This window comes from Rhamphochromis longiceps, linkage group LG15, assembly GCF_057381845.1.
Source record: "Rhamphochromis longiceps isolate RC_006_pf linkage group LG15, R_longiceps_female_GT1.1, whole genome shotgun sequence".
Taxonomy (NCBI): domain Eukaryota; kingdom Metazoa; phylum Chordata; class Actinopteri; order Cichliformes; family Cichlidae; genus Rhamphochromis; species Rhamphochromis longiceps.
Genome location: NC_140571.1, coordinates 36,687,527 through 36,703,225, shown reverse-complemented (window position 1 = coordinate 36,703,225; position 15,699 = coordinate 36,687,527). Strand labels below are relative to the sequence as shown.

Sequence of the window (15,699 nt, the reverse complement as noted above, 5' to 3'; positions counted from 1 at the left end):
ACAAGACAAGACATTAACTACACACTCCAAACACGCTATAGGTCACAAATCTCTCACATCTCAAAACTCGCTCTCGCTCTCTCTCGCCGTCACTCCTGAAACTTCCTCCTCTTCCTAAACAACCAAATGTCATGTTGCCATATAATTTTTTGATTGGTCAACATGGTGCATTTTTCCATTTTTCAACACAATTTAAAAACTGGTATATATCACCTTGTAACTTTGTCATCTTGATGTGGTCGTGTGATTCACTTACCATTACTACTTTATTCTTACTCAGTCAAACAGCAGCACTCATACGCAGTGTTGGGTAAGTTACTTTAAATTAGTAACTTAGTTACATTACTAGTTACTTCTATCAAAAGTAACTCAGTTACTTCAAGTTACTCGTTACTTTCAAAGTAACTAGTTACTAGGGAAAGTAACTTTGGTTTTACTCAGAATTCTCTTGTTGACCGCCGCCATGATTCTAGCCTACATCACAGCGACATGTGTGCTTTTTACATCCAACACAAAAACTGCAGTCGTGGTGCTTTCGATTGTACTCAGAAGTCGGAAATTCTGCCTTCTGAATAGGAAGATGTAGGTAACACCAGACTGCAGATGAGCTGCATACAGAGCTGGACTGGGACAGAAAATTGTCCCGGGCATTTTGACTAGAGACCGGCCCGCCATTATAGGAAAAATCATAAAGCCTTTGAATGAAAACAAACGCTGTTGTGACAGTGATGTACACTGTTTTGATGGTATATATGTATCAATCTATCAATCGTTTGTTGTAAGACTCTGGTAATTATTTTTTAAAAGCAAAACATTTTAAATGAGAATAAGAAAGAAAAGTATTTCTTTGTGCCCACCTTTCCCTGTTAATGCCCTACCTGCCCCCCAGCAACACTTTGCTAGACCCGCCCCTGCACAGTTACCAGCTGTCAGCTACATAGAAAAAGGATCCTGGTGTTATTTGTCTCTCAGAAACAGTTCATAACTTCCCTTCAACTCATTCCTGTCACCTAAAAGGTAAACCTGTTTCTCCATCACAGCTCTGATGATTCAGTAAGGACGTCTCCTGGTTTCATCTTCATGTTTCCCTCTCACCAGATAACCAAACTGATATCATGACCAGCAGCTTTTACAGCTGTGGCTCCAGCAAACATCAGCTGATACTAGAAATTAATATTAAATAAAATCTAACAACAGCTGATCAAGCTTAAACGTGCTGCTGTTGTTTAGCGCGACAAATCGCGTTCCTTTTCACCTCAATACGAAACGCACAATATTTTCTCTGAAAATGGGACATTCCGTTTTTTAGGGCACGGTTGGCAACTCTAATAATTAACCTTATGAACTATGAACAAAATAAAGTTCAACATCAGTAACATCATAGCACCCACCCAGCTGTATAGAAACTCCGTCATGCTAGCTAGTACGCAGTACGGAAAAAAGTCAGCACAACGAAAATAAACTCCACCTAAACTTGGTTCATATCTGACCCAGATAGACTGAAGGTCATAACTTATTACCTGAAGTTCAGTTCTCCTGACACTCGGACCAGCGGCCGCTTCGGGTCTCTCCTCTTGCCTCCCCTTTCCCTCATCCACCTGCTGGCCTCCACCACTTGCTAATGTTACTGAATCTGTGGAAGCTCCGCGATAGCCACCACACGAAGTAACGAATAACACCTGGGATTTAGATTGGTTTTGGCATAATAACTAGTTACCATGCTCGTTACCACAATAATAACGTAGTTACTGTAACACGTTACTTAATAACGCGTTAGTCCCAGCACTGCTCATACGATTGTTTTGCCCCCTTAGCAACACGTGTTGTGCCAAAAAGTGATCGTATGCCAGAAAGTGACTGCCGTCCGCGGGAGCGTGCGCAGCTGCATAAAGCTGTAGCGCCCAGATTACTTGGAGCTACTTCTGTGCAACTGATATAAGATGCCGTAAGCTGAACACAGCTTCAACCGTCTGTTTGTTAAAAAATAGTAACGGACTGCATTTTCTTGTTAGTAACGGTAACAGCGTTGTAACGATAGAAATAGTAATTAATTAGATTACTCGTTACTGAAAAACGTAACGCCGTTAGTAACGCTGTTACTTGTAACGCCATTATTCCCATCACTGTTCCCCACCCACCTAAACTACCTCATAACTGGGCAATAGCACTTCCCTCACCTGAATGTTCCACTGCCTAAAGCCTGTGTGCAATCTAGAATCCCCAAAGCACAGACTGGACATCCAGATGTTGACGAATACACAGGATAGCTTGCCCAAGGCAACACACACCAACCCTATGAACATACAATAATACAGATAATACAAAGAAAATAGGAGGTGTGCTCTCCCATCCTGACGTTCTGGGGTCTATCACTGAGGAAGTCCAATATCCAGTTGCACAGTGAGCTGCTGAGTCCTAAGTTGCTTAGTTTTTTAACCAGTTTGTGGGGTTGAACTGTGTTGAAGGTGGGGCTTAAGTCCACAAACAGCATTCTCACATAAGTGTTACTATTGTCCAGATGTGTGAGGGTTGTGTGAAGAGCTGTTATTGTGGCATCGTCTGTCGACCTGTTTGCCTTGTATGCAAACTGGTATGGATTGAGGTCTGCAGGAATGACAGCCTTAATGTGTGACATGATGAGTTTCTAAATACAATTGGTGATTATGGGCATTAAAGGAATTGGATGACAGTCATTCAAGCAGCTCACTGTGTTCTTCTTGGGCACTCGAATGATGGAGGCTGACTTAAAGCAGGATGGTACTACAGACTATAGCAGTGAGAGGTTGAAGATGAAAGGCGAAAACCTCTGCTAATTGGTCTGCACATGCTTTAAGCACTCTTCCTACTACTCTGTTAGGACCAGCTGCTTTGGACTCTGTGCAGTGTGGTTCTGACCTGATGCTGTTCCAGCTGAATGGGGGCATTGTCCCCCTCTGAAACAGGTGCTGATGTCCCTGTTTTGTTGGTCAAAGGCGGAGAACTCATTTAGAGTGTCAGGTAAGGTGATGTGCAGAGAGTTTGTTTGTGTGCAATTGTGTTTGTAGCCTGTGAGTCTCTTGATCCCCTGCCACATGTTTCTGGAGTTGTTTGTGCTAAAATGTTCCCCTGAGGCACTGTTTGTATTTGCACTTGGCTTTGTTTATGCCCTTTAGCAGAGATTGGCGTGTCTCTTTGTAGGCTTGTTGGTCTCCTGATTTGAAGGCATTGTCACATGCTCTTAGTAGGGCTTGCACTTCTTTGTTGAGCCATGGCTTCTGGTTCAGGAAGACTTTATGAGTTTTTGTTGTTGTTGCACTCTCAGTACAGAAGTTGATGTATGAGAGTACGGCAGATGTGTGGCCCTCCAAGTCTGTTCTTTCTGCAAATATACCCCAAACCGTGTTGTCAAAACAGTCCTGTATGGCTGTCGTGGATTCCTCCCACATAGCAAAATTGGTATGGCCCGCATCTGACCCGCATCTGACCCACACAGTGTGCTTACACATGGCCCACATACCGCAAAGAATGATGGCCCTTTGGTGGCCCAGATCTGGTTTGCCAGAGGTGACCCACACATGGGCCATCACAAGGCCAGTTGCAGACACCCCTGTGCTGGCCAAGAACAGTTTCAGCTCTGGCCCCAGATGTCAGCCTAATGTGTACCTTAATTAAGCCCATATCTGGATGACATATGTCTTATCATGCCAGAAGTCAGCCAGCAGTGCTGGCTTGATACCAGATCTGGGCCAGACCTGTCTGCTATGTGGGCTAATGTTTTCACAGACAATCTGAGTATGGACCGTGGACACCACCACAACCATACATGAAGCCACGACAGCCCTACAGGTTTGGGGTATATTTGCAGAAGGAACATACTTGGAGGGCCACACATCTGCCATACCGCCATTTCCTCTCTAGCTTACGAGTTATCTGTTCTAAGATTTGAGAGTTATACCTGGGAGTCAAGTTCTTCTGATTTGTGGCTTTCTTTTCAAAGGAGCTACGGTATCCATGGACGTCTATAGTGGGGAAAAAAATTATTAACAAGATAATCAACATCTGTGGGAGTGGGATTCAGGTAGCTGTTCTGCACTGCGTTGGTACAGGGCATTAAAGATGATAACAGTGGGTGAACTTTATCCTTTAACTTAGTTACAGTCCATTCAGAAAGACATCTACTGGGATGAAGTCTACTTCTCACTGCTGTGTAATCAATCATTGTAAATTTAAATGTTAACAGGAAATGATCAGACAAGAGAGGGTATTTAGGAAACACTGTTAAATGTTTTGATGCATGCTCAATCATCCAGGTAAGTAAATCCCCAAAAGTTGGGTGACTTCTTCAGTCTCAGCAGACTGCAGGTTTTTTCACTTACTACTATGAATCCCAAGCTAGTAAGAGTCAAGTGGCAGCTGCTGTACAAGGCCAGCATCCATGGTTTCAGTGGTTCAGTATTTCAGTATCTTACCAAAGATGTCACAAATATACTCCCACTGTGTCTGTGAGCTACAATAACTCTGATTTTGTTTTTGGAGGCTACACCAAACAACCTTTTAGTCAGTCTGAACCATACGTGAATGATGATCAGGCTTTTCTTTTTACCTTCAATGATAAATAGCTCCTTAAAAATCCAGTTACTGGTCCTGGAAATGCAGTGAGAATGATATCTAACTGTGGGCCTTAATTTGGATAAGCACTGGTTCTTGTCCACAAAAGCATCAGTAGTGTACAGCAATCCAGGAAATTATTACAACTTCCACTCTGCAGAGATGTGTGGCAATGACCTCAACCTGATTGAGTGTGAAGTCACATTATCATTAGTCAATGAGCTGCGAAGTAACTTCAAAATGAGCACATTTGAAATGGTCTTTAAAATATCAGTGTCATGCACATAATTGACAGGGAACTTTCTCCAGCTTTGTCACAAACTTTCACAGACCAAACAGCAAGACTGATACAATACAGAAGTCCAGGTGTTCAGTAGGGCTGCCACAAATAGGGATGGGTATCGTTTAGGTTTTATCCGATACCGGTGCCAAATCGGTACTTTTGAAACGGTGCCAGTGCTCAAACCGGTGCTTAAAGAATGGAGAACACAAACTTTGTCCAAAAACCTCTCATGTTTAACTGTTTTCAACTTTTTCTTTGGTCATTTTAGCCTTTTTGGCCAAGGTGAAAGGAGTATCTGCCATCAAACAAGAAGACAGCCGCATGTAACTATGATGATGTTTGCTAGTTCACCTTACATGCATTAATGTAATAACGTGGTTAGCCTACTCAACGTAAATTACACACGAACAACATTAAGCTACTCACGCAGAGAAGAACGACTGCTGCTGCCATCATCATCCTCATCATTTCTGCTACACTGGCAGGGCTAGGGGCCAGGACTCTCCTCTTCGGGTTTTTGGGGGATGTTGCTAAATCCGGGTCCAATAACAGGCACCACACCCGCAGTAGATGTGCTCAGTGTGAAGTCTCGCAGCAAGCTATCAAATACGCCGCATTTCTCGGCTTTTAAAAAAAAACGCTATGCGTCGCCAGGTGTTTCATCGGATTTGAGGTGTTACCTCCTTTGACAGTATCACAGTATCACCTTAAAACACTTGTTGCAGGCTGCTGAGTTTGCATATTTTGCTGTGAAGTACAGCCAGACTTTTGACCGCTTCGCTTTGGGCATTTTTAATCTGTAGCTCTGCTCTAAAAGAACGTACGTACCTGGACCCGCCTACTATCCTCGGAAACGTAAAATGATTGGCTAGAAGTGTATCACAGCTCAGGAAAAAAAAGCACCGAAATAAAGCACCGAAATGTGCGCTGCTTTTCGGTCTGGTTACTACCGTTTATGTCAGAACCGGACACCGGTACCCATCCCTAGCCACAAACGATTATTTTGATAGTCGACTAGTCACTGATTATTTTTGCAATTAGTCGACTAATCAGATCATGCATCCATTGTACGTAAAACTACAGCTTATTACACCAGCATGCATCTGCTCTTATATAACTATCATTAGCTTACAGCTTGAAGTGTTTAAGGTATGTGCTAACTAAAAATAAAGACAATTATTAAATTTTAATTAAATGTGCAGATTGTTTCGGCGGAGTTTAATAAACTCAGCCGATTTACTCAGGAACAAATAAAATACTGAAAAAAACAAACAAAAACATTTTTAAGTTATCTAAGTGACTTATATATTGTAGCGGGTCAGGGCTGTTCGGGGTTCTGTTTGTCTATGTTGCCATAGTGACGGGTGACGCCCTCTCGCTGCGACGGTGTGTCCTTCCGGGGTCAGAGGGCGCCCTGTGTGTTGTTGTTGTTGCCGCGCTGAGCAGTTAGCTAGCGGCAGTGTTCTTCTGCAAATGTTAATAAACGGCTGTGCTCCCTGGCTAGCTCACGGGAAGCAAGACCAAACAATACCTCCGTCTCCTCCTTGTCTGAGCTCACCACAATATCATGTTTAACCTGAGTAGCGAAAGACGGCGGTGGGTTTGAAAATGATTTGCCAGGAGTCCGCTGCTCTCATGGGCTCTAGTGAGCCTTGAACCCCGGCTTGCTATCGAGCTAGTGGGTAACAGATGTCTCCGAAAACGCCGGAGCGCTTTTGAAAATATGTGGTGTCTTGATAAACTGAACAGATTAATGGCAGCTGGCATCCTTGTACATGCAGTGCTGCCATCTTCTGTTTCAGTCCGTTATTACACTTAAATCCTACTACTTATTCCTGCATCTTTTGGGATCTTACAAAACTTCAAACGACACGTCGACTATTAAATTAGTCGTCGACAATTTTGATAGTCGACGTAATCATGACTAGTCGACTAATCGTGGCAGCCCTAGTGTTCAGTGAGCTTTTGTTTTCTCTTGTTTCACAACATTGAAGCATTTTCTCCAGTTGAAACTAGAGATGGACCGATCCGATATTACGTATCGGTATCGGTCCGATACTGACCTAAATTACTGGATCGGATATCGGAGAAAAATAAAAAATGTAATCCGATCCATTAAATATCACGAAAGCACCTCACAAAACTTGCAACACGCCGTAACTCACCTCAGAACGTTAGCACGTCGGAGCAGTATGCATCACGTGATAGAGCGGCTGTGGCATGCAGGACCTGTCGGTGGTCTGGATAGCATTTGGAGCTTCGCTAGCAACCCGGCATTTCATCTCCGACAAAGTTATCCCGAGAGAAGTAAAGCAAGTGTGTAAGTCAGTGGCGGCTGGCCCATAGGGGGCGCTCGGGCTCCGCCCCCCCAAATGTGGAGGAGTAAAAATATATATTTTTAAAAAATTCATCAATGATAGTTTTACTATGTGTGTGCCCATATACAGCCAGGCGTATTTTAACATTTTCACCAGCTGACTCATTAAAGTTCAACCAACAAACGGTGTTTTTCTTCTTCTGGGGCGCTCGTCAAAGCGCCCTTGATATGCAGCGAAATAGCCTATCATTAAATGGTTGCCAGGGGAAAATAATAAATATTTGACCTATCAGCGTCGCTGAATTAAATGGTTTGGGGGCGCTTAAAATTGCGCCCCTGCAGAAAACGCGCGAAGATTTGCTGTTCTAGAATTTTACCTCAGTCAGTAGCCTAAGTGAGCTATAAGGTCAGAGAGAGACGATGGCAGCGGTATTGTTAACGGTTGAGGCACAGCCTCCCCCAAATTCGGTTAGATCGCTTCTAACCTACCCTTTTGCCAGAAGGACAATGGCAGAAAAACTGCAAGTTAAAGAGTTGGGACCTGACAAGCCCGAAATTCAACTAACCCAGGCAACGAAGGAGAAGTCAAAAGCATACAACAGGACTTTTTGTCGGAGTTGGTTCCAGCGCAAGTCGTGGTTGTTCATTTTTACAAATCTATACAAATGGCCAGAATATGGTTGTTCATTTTAAATTTAAATTAAAATTGTGTTGTTTGATGTACTCATTAAATGGGTCATTTTAGTCGATATCATAAAAATTGCCCCCCCTGAGATTTTTTTCAGGAGCCGCCACTGGTGTAAGTCCATCTCTGAATGTTTGTAAAGCATTCCTGCGTTAAGCTTAACAAAAGACTGCCTCTTCTTGCTGCTACTTCAATCATGAAACTGCTTAACGATCAGCTGATCGGCTTTTCTGTCGCGAGTCCGTGTCTCTAGTTTGCTTTTGGCCCACTTTGCACCAGAAAGAGGAAACCAGCAGCTGAACAACAGCAGCACGTTTAAGCTTGATCAGCTGTTGTTAGAATGTATTTAATCTTACTTTCTACTCCAGGATCTTTTTCTACGTAGCTGACGGCTGGTAACTGTGCAGGGGCGGATCTAGCAAAGTTTAGCCAGGGGGGCCGATAGGGCATTAACAGGGAAAAGGGGGCACAAAGACATACTTTTCTTTCTTATTCTCATTTAAAATGTCTAGCTTTTAATAAATAATTATCTGACACCCAAAGTTTTAATTTGATGCAAAATGAATAGAAGTCCATTATTGTATATAGTAACTATTAAGTCTAATATATATACCCTAGTAAGCTATAGTACTTTTTCCTTTGGGAAGGTACCATCTGTGCAGTCTGCAATTCTGTTGAAGAAAGATGTTGAATCTATTTAATATTTCTTGAAAAATAATTGATTTCTGTGCATTTTTTTTCACACTGCATCAAATTAAGGTTGATTACGGCGATTAAGCATCATGAGGTGGAGCGTGAGGGGTGGTTCCCTATTTTTTATTTATTTATTTTTGTTGTTGCTGGGAGTTGGAACCCTATTAGTTAGGTTGCTTAATATTTATGCTAAGTACTCTTTAAAATACCAGAATAGGGAGGATGGTGTAGGTTTAAGTTTATTAGATTGATCAGTATTGCTGAACTATGAAATATTTTTTTTTGCATACAGGTATAACAGAATAGCTTTAGTGTAGTTGTTGTTTTAAACTTGAGTATGAACTTATACAAAATGCAGCAAGATATTTAAAAAACAGTTTTGTTGATTAAAAAACACTATATCGGATTCATATCGGTATCGGCAGATATCCAAATTTATGATATCGGTATCGGTATCGGACATAAAAAAGTGGTATCGTGCCATCTCTAGTTGAAACACCAACTGACCCCCAGTAAGAGGACAGTACTCGTCTAATGAGGCTGAAAAATAAGATTATTTGACGAGTTGGGCAGAAATCATTAGGAGCACAGATGAAGACCACAAGAAAGAGCAAAGGATAGGCTCTTATGGCAAAGCTGACTCTCTCCAATAGTCCAAACAGTCAGTTTCTATACCTTCTCCCTCACAGAGAGAATTATGACCTTGTTTTCTGCTTGGCCTCCACCTAAGGATTTACATCCCTGATAAGCAGAAGGAGTCCCACTATCTGTTTAACGTCTCCCATTATAATGGCCTCACTGTGTTAACATTCCCCATGTATGTAAACTAGTGGCAGGAGTGCTCTTACTATAGTAAAGTGAGAAAGTGATATTACTATAACCAGAGATGGGCAGTAACGCGTTACTTGTAACGCGTTACTGTAATCTGATTACTTTTTTCAAGTAACGAGTAAAGTAAGGGATTACTATTGCAAAATGGTAATTAGATTACCGTTACTTTCCCGTAGTAACGCTGCGTTACTGCGTTACTAAAAACGTCACGACAGTGACGTAAGCGAGTGCGCCGTTCGTGACAACAGCTGTGTGCAGATCAACAATGGATCACATATCGATTGTGGGAGAGAGTATGAGCGTGCAGCGTTTAAAGCGTGGAAGTACTGACCTTACTTTGAGTTTGATTCCATAAAAAGTGACAAAAACATTAGCGTCCATTGTGCGTGAGAAGAAAACTTCTTTATACAGCGAAAAAAAACCCTAAACTTCCAAGCAAGCACCGAGTGCGCTACAACGTAATGGGAAATTCACAGAGAAACTCGCGGATTCTTCAACTGACCGCGGCACACCTGCACCAGGGTAAACCTCCGCCTACCGCAGTCCTGCTTTACAGGTGAAAATAGAGCAACAGGACCGCTGAGTCTTTGACTTTATTTATTTTCTGCTGTGTTTTACTTGCATCTATTTGAAAGAGTGAGTGTAAACACAAAAAATATTTTATTTTATGTGCTGGAATGTGTAGAAAATAGGTTTAAATGTTAAACTAATTTATTCCAGTCAGAGAATGTTGCATATAATTAAATTTTTGCTTGATGCATAAAGTTAAAAGATTAAAACTGATAAAACAAGTTAAAAATAAAGAGACTTTTCCATTTGATTACATTTTGTATGATGGATTATGTAGAAAAAGTAGAATTGGGCTGAAAGATCTATCGCTTTATCACCTCTTCAGGTTGTAAATCGGGTTTTTAAAAAGTAACTAAGTAATTAATTACTGTTGAAAATAAGTAATCAGTAAAGTAACGGGATTACTCTTTTGGGGAGGTAATCAGTAATTAGTTACTGATTACTTTTTTCAAGTAACTTGACCAACACTGACTATAATGTGATATGATTAAATATGTGATCAATACATGAAAAAAGAAATCTGCCACCACAGTGTTTATTGCTCAAAAAACAGAACACACAAGCAAAGCCAATAATGCCTAATCTGCACTTTATTTATTCATCATCTTTCTTAATAGCAGGTAAATGCTCCTTTTCACTGTTTACACTGTTTCCTGGCAGAGAATAAACATTTGGCCCTGGATCAGGTTAAGCTGCTTCTTAGTAGTGTTGACTATAAGTTTTGGCCTACAATTTTCTCGTAATAAGAAAAAAGTCAACATTCACATATCGATAATCACTTATGTTTCAGTGTTAACATTTAAAAAATGGGTTTGTTTTAAAACTTTTGTTTGTGTGATTTTAACATTTCTGTGAAAGCTTTAACAACAACAAAACGCTGCACATAGCTAAAGTAAGTAATCTTGTTTCTTAATGAAATTGATAAAATATAATTCTGAATGCAACACAAATGTGATTCAGAAATATGTTATCAAAGGTTTTGACATTCATTCAGTGCTTTAAGTTTTTTCTTTCACAGCATAAAAGTGAAATTTGCGTGTTTCAGTCATCCTCACCCTGCACAGACGGCCTTCCTCGTGTTACACAGCATTACCCAGTGCACCGTTCTCTCTTCCATCTCCATTACTGCTTTGAATAAAGCCATCACAAAGGTTAACTTGGAGCTGGAGCAATTTGGGCTTCTCCGCTCTTATAGTTTTCTTATTGTTGATTTTTACTCTTTGGGGAGAATTCTTGTTGAATTAATTAATAATGATCAAATGCTCTAACACTCACCTCCTTCTGAGCAAGTCGCTGTTTAATCAATCTAATTATGTTAATGTGGTTTACTTCACTCTATCACTCTATCTTCATACTATCACTAGTATGAAGAACAATGACCCCTCATAAAACATAAGCAAAAGTATACATTATTTATGATGTGTGCCACCTAGGTTTGTTTTATATGTGTTTTAAACTGAAAAGCCAGCGGACACAGTGTTTTATTTTGAAATCCAGCGTGTTCCAGTCTGAGACTTTCGGTTTTGTTTCTGCCGGCCTGAAACTGCTTGTCACATCTGAACAACGCATTTGTGATTTCTTCTCTTTTTTCCTCAGCTCTCTATAACAGGAGGTAAAACTGAAATTATTAAAGAGATGCATATTGATAAGATTTTGATTCTGATTAGATTATGAATGCCATGTGATGTAGTTCATTGATAGTTAATTAATGAACAATAGTGTAATGATTGTTCGCTGATTTATTTATTTAAGTAACATGTATGAAAATATTCTAAAAGTACCTGCAACCAGTAAAAATGGGGTAAATGACTGATGAACAAGTAGGAGAACTATTTGGCACAGTTTATAAGCTGGGTGTGGTCTACCGCGAAATACAAAGTCATGCTTCATATCATGCTGTGGTACTGTGCATCTTACTCTTATTCGAGGATATTTAGTATTTTAAAGAAACAGAGAGACAAAATATGAAGGACATAACAAAGCGATCTGTAGTAAACTAAATCAGGCTTTCCTGTCACCAAGTTTTCAGCAAGAAATGCATAAGAAAGAATAACATGAATAATTCTAATCCAAATGACTTGGAAATTCTAATCATGCTGTAGTGTTGCTTTAAGTTTGTGTGGTTTAAAACAATGTAGTTTTGACCATTTGTGTCTGTTTTGGTTCAATGAGCTCCACAAATTCATTCACTGTCCTTTACTCAGTTCAGAAGTCCAAGTCCAAAATGAACCCCAGACTAACACAAAGCCAGCAGAGAACAATCTGCGCTCAGCTGGGGAGAGTCAAACTACAGCTGCTGTACAAGGCCAGCATCCACGGCTTCACCGGTGCAGCATTTCACCAAAGATGTAACAACCGCTCTCCCACTGTGTCTGTGGGCTACAACAACTCTGGTTTTGTGTTTGGAGGCTACACCAAACAACCTTTTAGTCAGTCTGGACAGTACGTGAATGATGATCAGGCTTTTCTTTTCACATTTAATGCTAAAAAGCTCATCAAATATCCAGTTAATAATTTTGCATGTGCAGTGAGAATGATAGCTAACTCTGGGCCTTATTTTGGAGAAGATTTGGTTCTTGTCAATGCAAGCCAAGCAGTAACGCACAGCAATCCAGGAAATTATTACAACTTCCCCGCTGCTCAAATGCATGGCAATGATCTCAACCTGACTGAGTGTGAAGTCTACCAAGTGGAGGGTAAGTGTAACATAAGGCATCATGTAATCATTTAGCTGTTGCAGATAAGTGTTGATAAATTTGATATATCACAGTACAAATACTACAATATGCCAACACCCAAGCATGATTACTAACAGACCTGCCGAATAATGAAATCTCTTAATTTAAAGATGTCTGAAAAAATGAAGTAAGCTAAAAGATCTCAAAAAGCAAAACATCACAAAACAATAAAGAAACTTGAGAAACAAAGTCAGTGACATCTAAAGTTGGGGACTAGAGTGAACCACGGTGAAAGACATTATCCACAAATAAATAAATAAATAAATATGCACATTTAAAATTGACAGCTTGATGAGCCACAAGACGTTTGGGAAACTATTTTGTCAACTGGCAATACAAAAAGTGAACTTTTTTGAAGGTTTGAGTCCCATTACAACTGACATAAAACTAGCATGATTAAGCATGAATAATCACATTTTCATTTAGTTGTTGCAGACAAGCAGTGATACATTTTAGGTGTGACAGTCTATAGATAAATATAATAAAATGACTCGCAAATCTTGACTACGTGAGTGTGAAGTTTATTGTGATTTATTGTACATCAATTTATATATGATTTACTAAAAAGCAAGCTAAGATTCAACCTGATGACATTAGATTTAGCACATTAACTGTGCTACAAAGTGCACCTAAAACACCTACAATCTGATATTTATCATTTATTTTTTCTCTTTAACAGGAACAACTGAACTTGAGAGACCATGGAGGACTGTAATCTGGGAATCTGGGTCGGTTTGATAGAACCACCATTCTGGCATATCTGCAAAATTCACAGTCAATATGACTTCTAATGTTCTTTATTTCCTTGTTTTGTACAGGAAGAGGACGGAGCTGATTGAGTACATTAAAAGCTACAAACCCACAGTCAGCTCTGTGACCCAGCCTCGGGTTTTGCTCATTGGACCAGTCGGAGCTGGAAAGTCCAGCTTCTTTAACTCTGTCAACTCTGTATTCAGAGGCCACGTCACCAGCCAGGCCATCTCTGGCTCCTCCTCCACCAGCCTCACCACACAGGTCTGTGTCTGCTGTCTGATGATTTCCACTTATTGTGACTGATTTCAGTGGTCTGTCACTCATTCTCATTGTACTGTAAACAGTTTCGCTCCTACTCTGTGAAAGCTGGACGTGAAGGGAAACCTCTGCCAATAATCTTGTGTGATACCATGGGACTGGAGGAGACCAAAGGGGCGGGGCTTGACATAGACGATCTGAGCAGCATCCTCAAAGGTCACCTGCCAGACCGTTATCAGGTGCTATATTATATCAGCGGGACACTGAATGTATGAAACACTGATTTGTCAGCAGTCGACTCAAACTGTGTCTCTGTTTCTCCTCAACTGTGTCATTTAGTTCAACCCTTCAGCTCCTCTGCATCCTGAGGCCCACAGCTATCGCACATCTCCTGGACTCAAGGACAAGATCCACTGTGTGGCCTATGTTATTGATGCTTCCAAGGTCTCCATCATGCCCACAGGGTTGGAGGAGAAGCTGGATGCTATCCGCAGAAAGGTCAACTTAATCGGTCAGTAAAACTGAGTCCCTCTTCAGTTTCATTGTATTCTTTTTTCTGAACAAGTTTATGTGGAATGTACAATCCATGCCATGTAAACAAAATCAAAAGAAAATGCAGTGATGTGTAAATCAAAGTTCGTGAAATTATATATTTTTTAAAAGGTATACCAAAAAATACAATAACATAACTGGAGGCAGATCAGTTTTGCATCCAGACTGTTTCATGTGATCAAAGTTTTCAACTTCAGCTCATTTGATCTTCAATGAGTCCAGATGTGTTCCTAAAATTCTTACAGTCCAATACATAAACATCTCTGGCAGTCTGGAAGTGATCTTCCTGCTCCTTTGTTTCCAGGTATTCCTCAGCTGGTCCTTCTCACTAAAGTAGATGAAGCCTGTCCACAGGTGAAAGAGGATGTGAGAAATGTATATAGGAGTGGCTACATCAAGGATGTGGTGAGTTTGTACTTTTTTCTTCTCTTTTTTAGTGAGTAAAAAATTAGATGAGGGTACTAATACTTTTTTCCTGTGTTCTTTCATACAGATGCAGGAGGCCGGCTCTCGGCTCGGGGTGCCGTTGTCCTGTATCATTCCAGTGAAGAACTACAGCGAGGAGCTGGAGTTGGACATGAATTGTGACATCTTGTTGCTCAGCGCCGTCATCCAGATGTTTCGCTTTGTTGATAATTACTTTGATGAGCTCAGTGACCGAATGAGTAACATACAAACCAAAGACTAGGAGAAGACTGAGGAGCCGGCATAAGCAAGTGATGAAATATCCCTAAAAATACTTCATGTACCTGCAGGTGACCCTGCAGAGTGATGGTTACCAGTGTTGACAGAGGTTTGATATTGTGAATATTGTGAGATACCTTGGCGGGGATATCCAGAGTCTTACTTCAGAAATTTAGTGCACTGATTATTAAGTTTAATTTTATCTAGCAGTAGAAAAATTTGGCATTGAGGATACACCAAGACATTTTTATTTAATTTTATATATTTTATCATAAATGAATAGGTCTGGCAAACTAAAATATGTTCATCATAAGAGTTTTTTTATGTTGCACAAACATTTAAATTTTATTTATAAATGTATTCAGTAACTTAATGTATTTTGCTTATTTTTTTTCTTTATTAAATGTGGCTAAAACTGTGGCTACTCGCCAATAGTGTGATGTTTTCCCATCAAGTCCTTTCATGAACTGTTTCCCTACATCAAGCTTTGCAGTATTTATCAGTTTCTTCTTTTTTCCCTGGAACTTGTTTTCAGATGTTTTCATGTCTAATCATGATGTTGACATTATTTACATTCACCTGTGTTTCAGCTTTGTCAGTGATGGTCCTTACTGAGCAGAGTGAATGCAGTGAAGCTTTTAGTAAAGTAAAAATGCAATCTGTGCTGAAAATGTTTATGTCAGTATAACTACTTCAAATGAGTCATCTAAGTCAGTGTTCTGTAGTAATAGCACAAATAAAATGCAAA

The 15,699-nt window shown here is 40.4% G+C and overlaps 1 protein-coding gene across 2 annotated transcripts; it reads left to right on the top strand.

Moving 5' to 3' along the window:
• The first annotated feature begins 11,482 nt into the window (after positions 1-11,482).
• LOC146653075 (interferon-induced protein 44-like) lies at positions 11,483-15,699 on the top strand. Of its 2 annotated transcripts, none has more exons than XM_085382356.1 (8): positions 11,483-11,578; positions 12,171-12,662; positions 13,384-13,432; positions 13,523-13,718; positions 13,802-13,954; positions 14,055-14,226; positions 14,572-14,672; positions 14,761-15,699. In XM_085382356.1, exons 2-8 carry the CDS (start codon positions 12,191-12,193, stop codon positions 14,953-14,955), a joined length of 1,338 nt encoding a protein of 445 aa, XP_085238482.1. In that variant the 5' UTR covers positions 11,483-11,578; positions 12,171-12,190; the 3' UTR covers positions 14,956-15,699. The 2 variants fall into 2 exon arrangements, with proteins under 2 accessions (XP_085238482.1, XP_085238485.1); XM_085382359.1 differs by having other exon boundaries at positions 11,489-11,578; positions 12,176-12,662.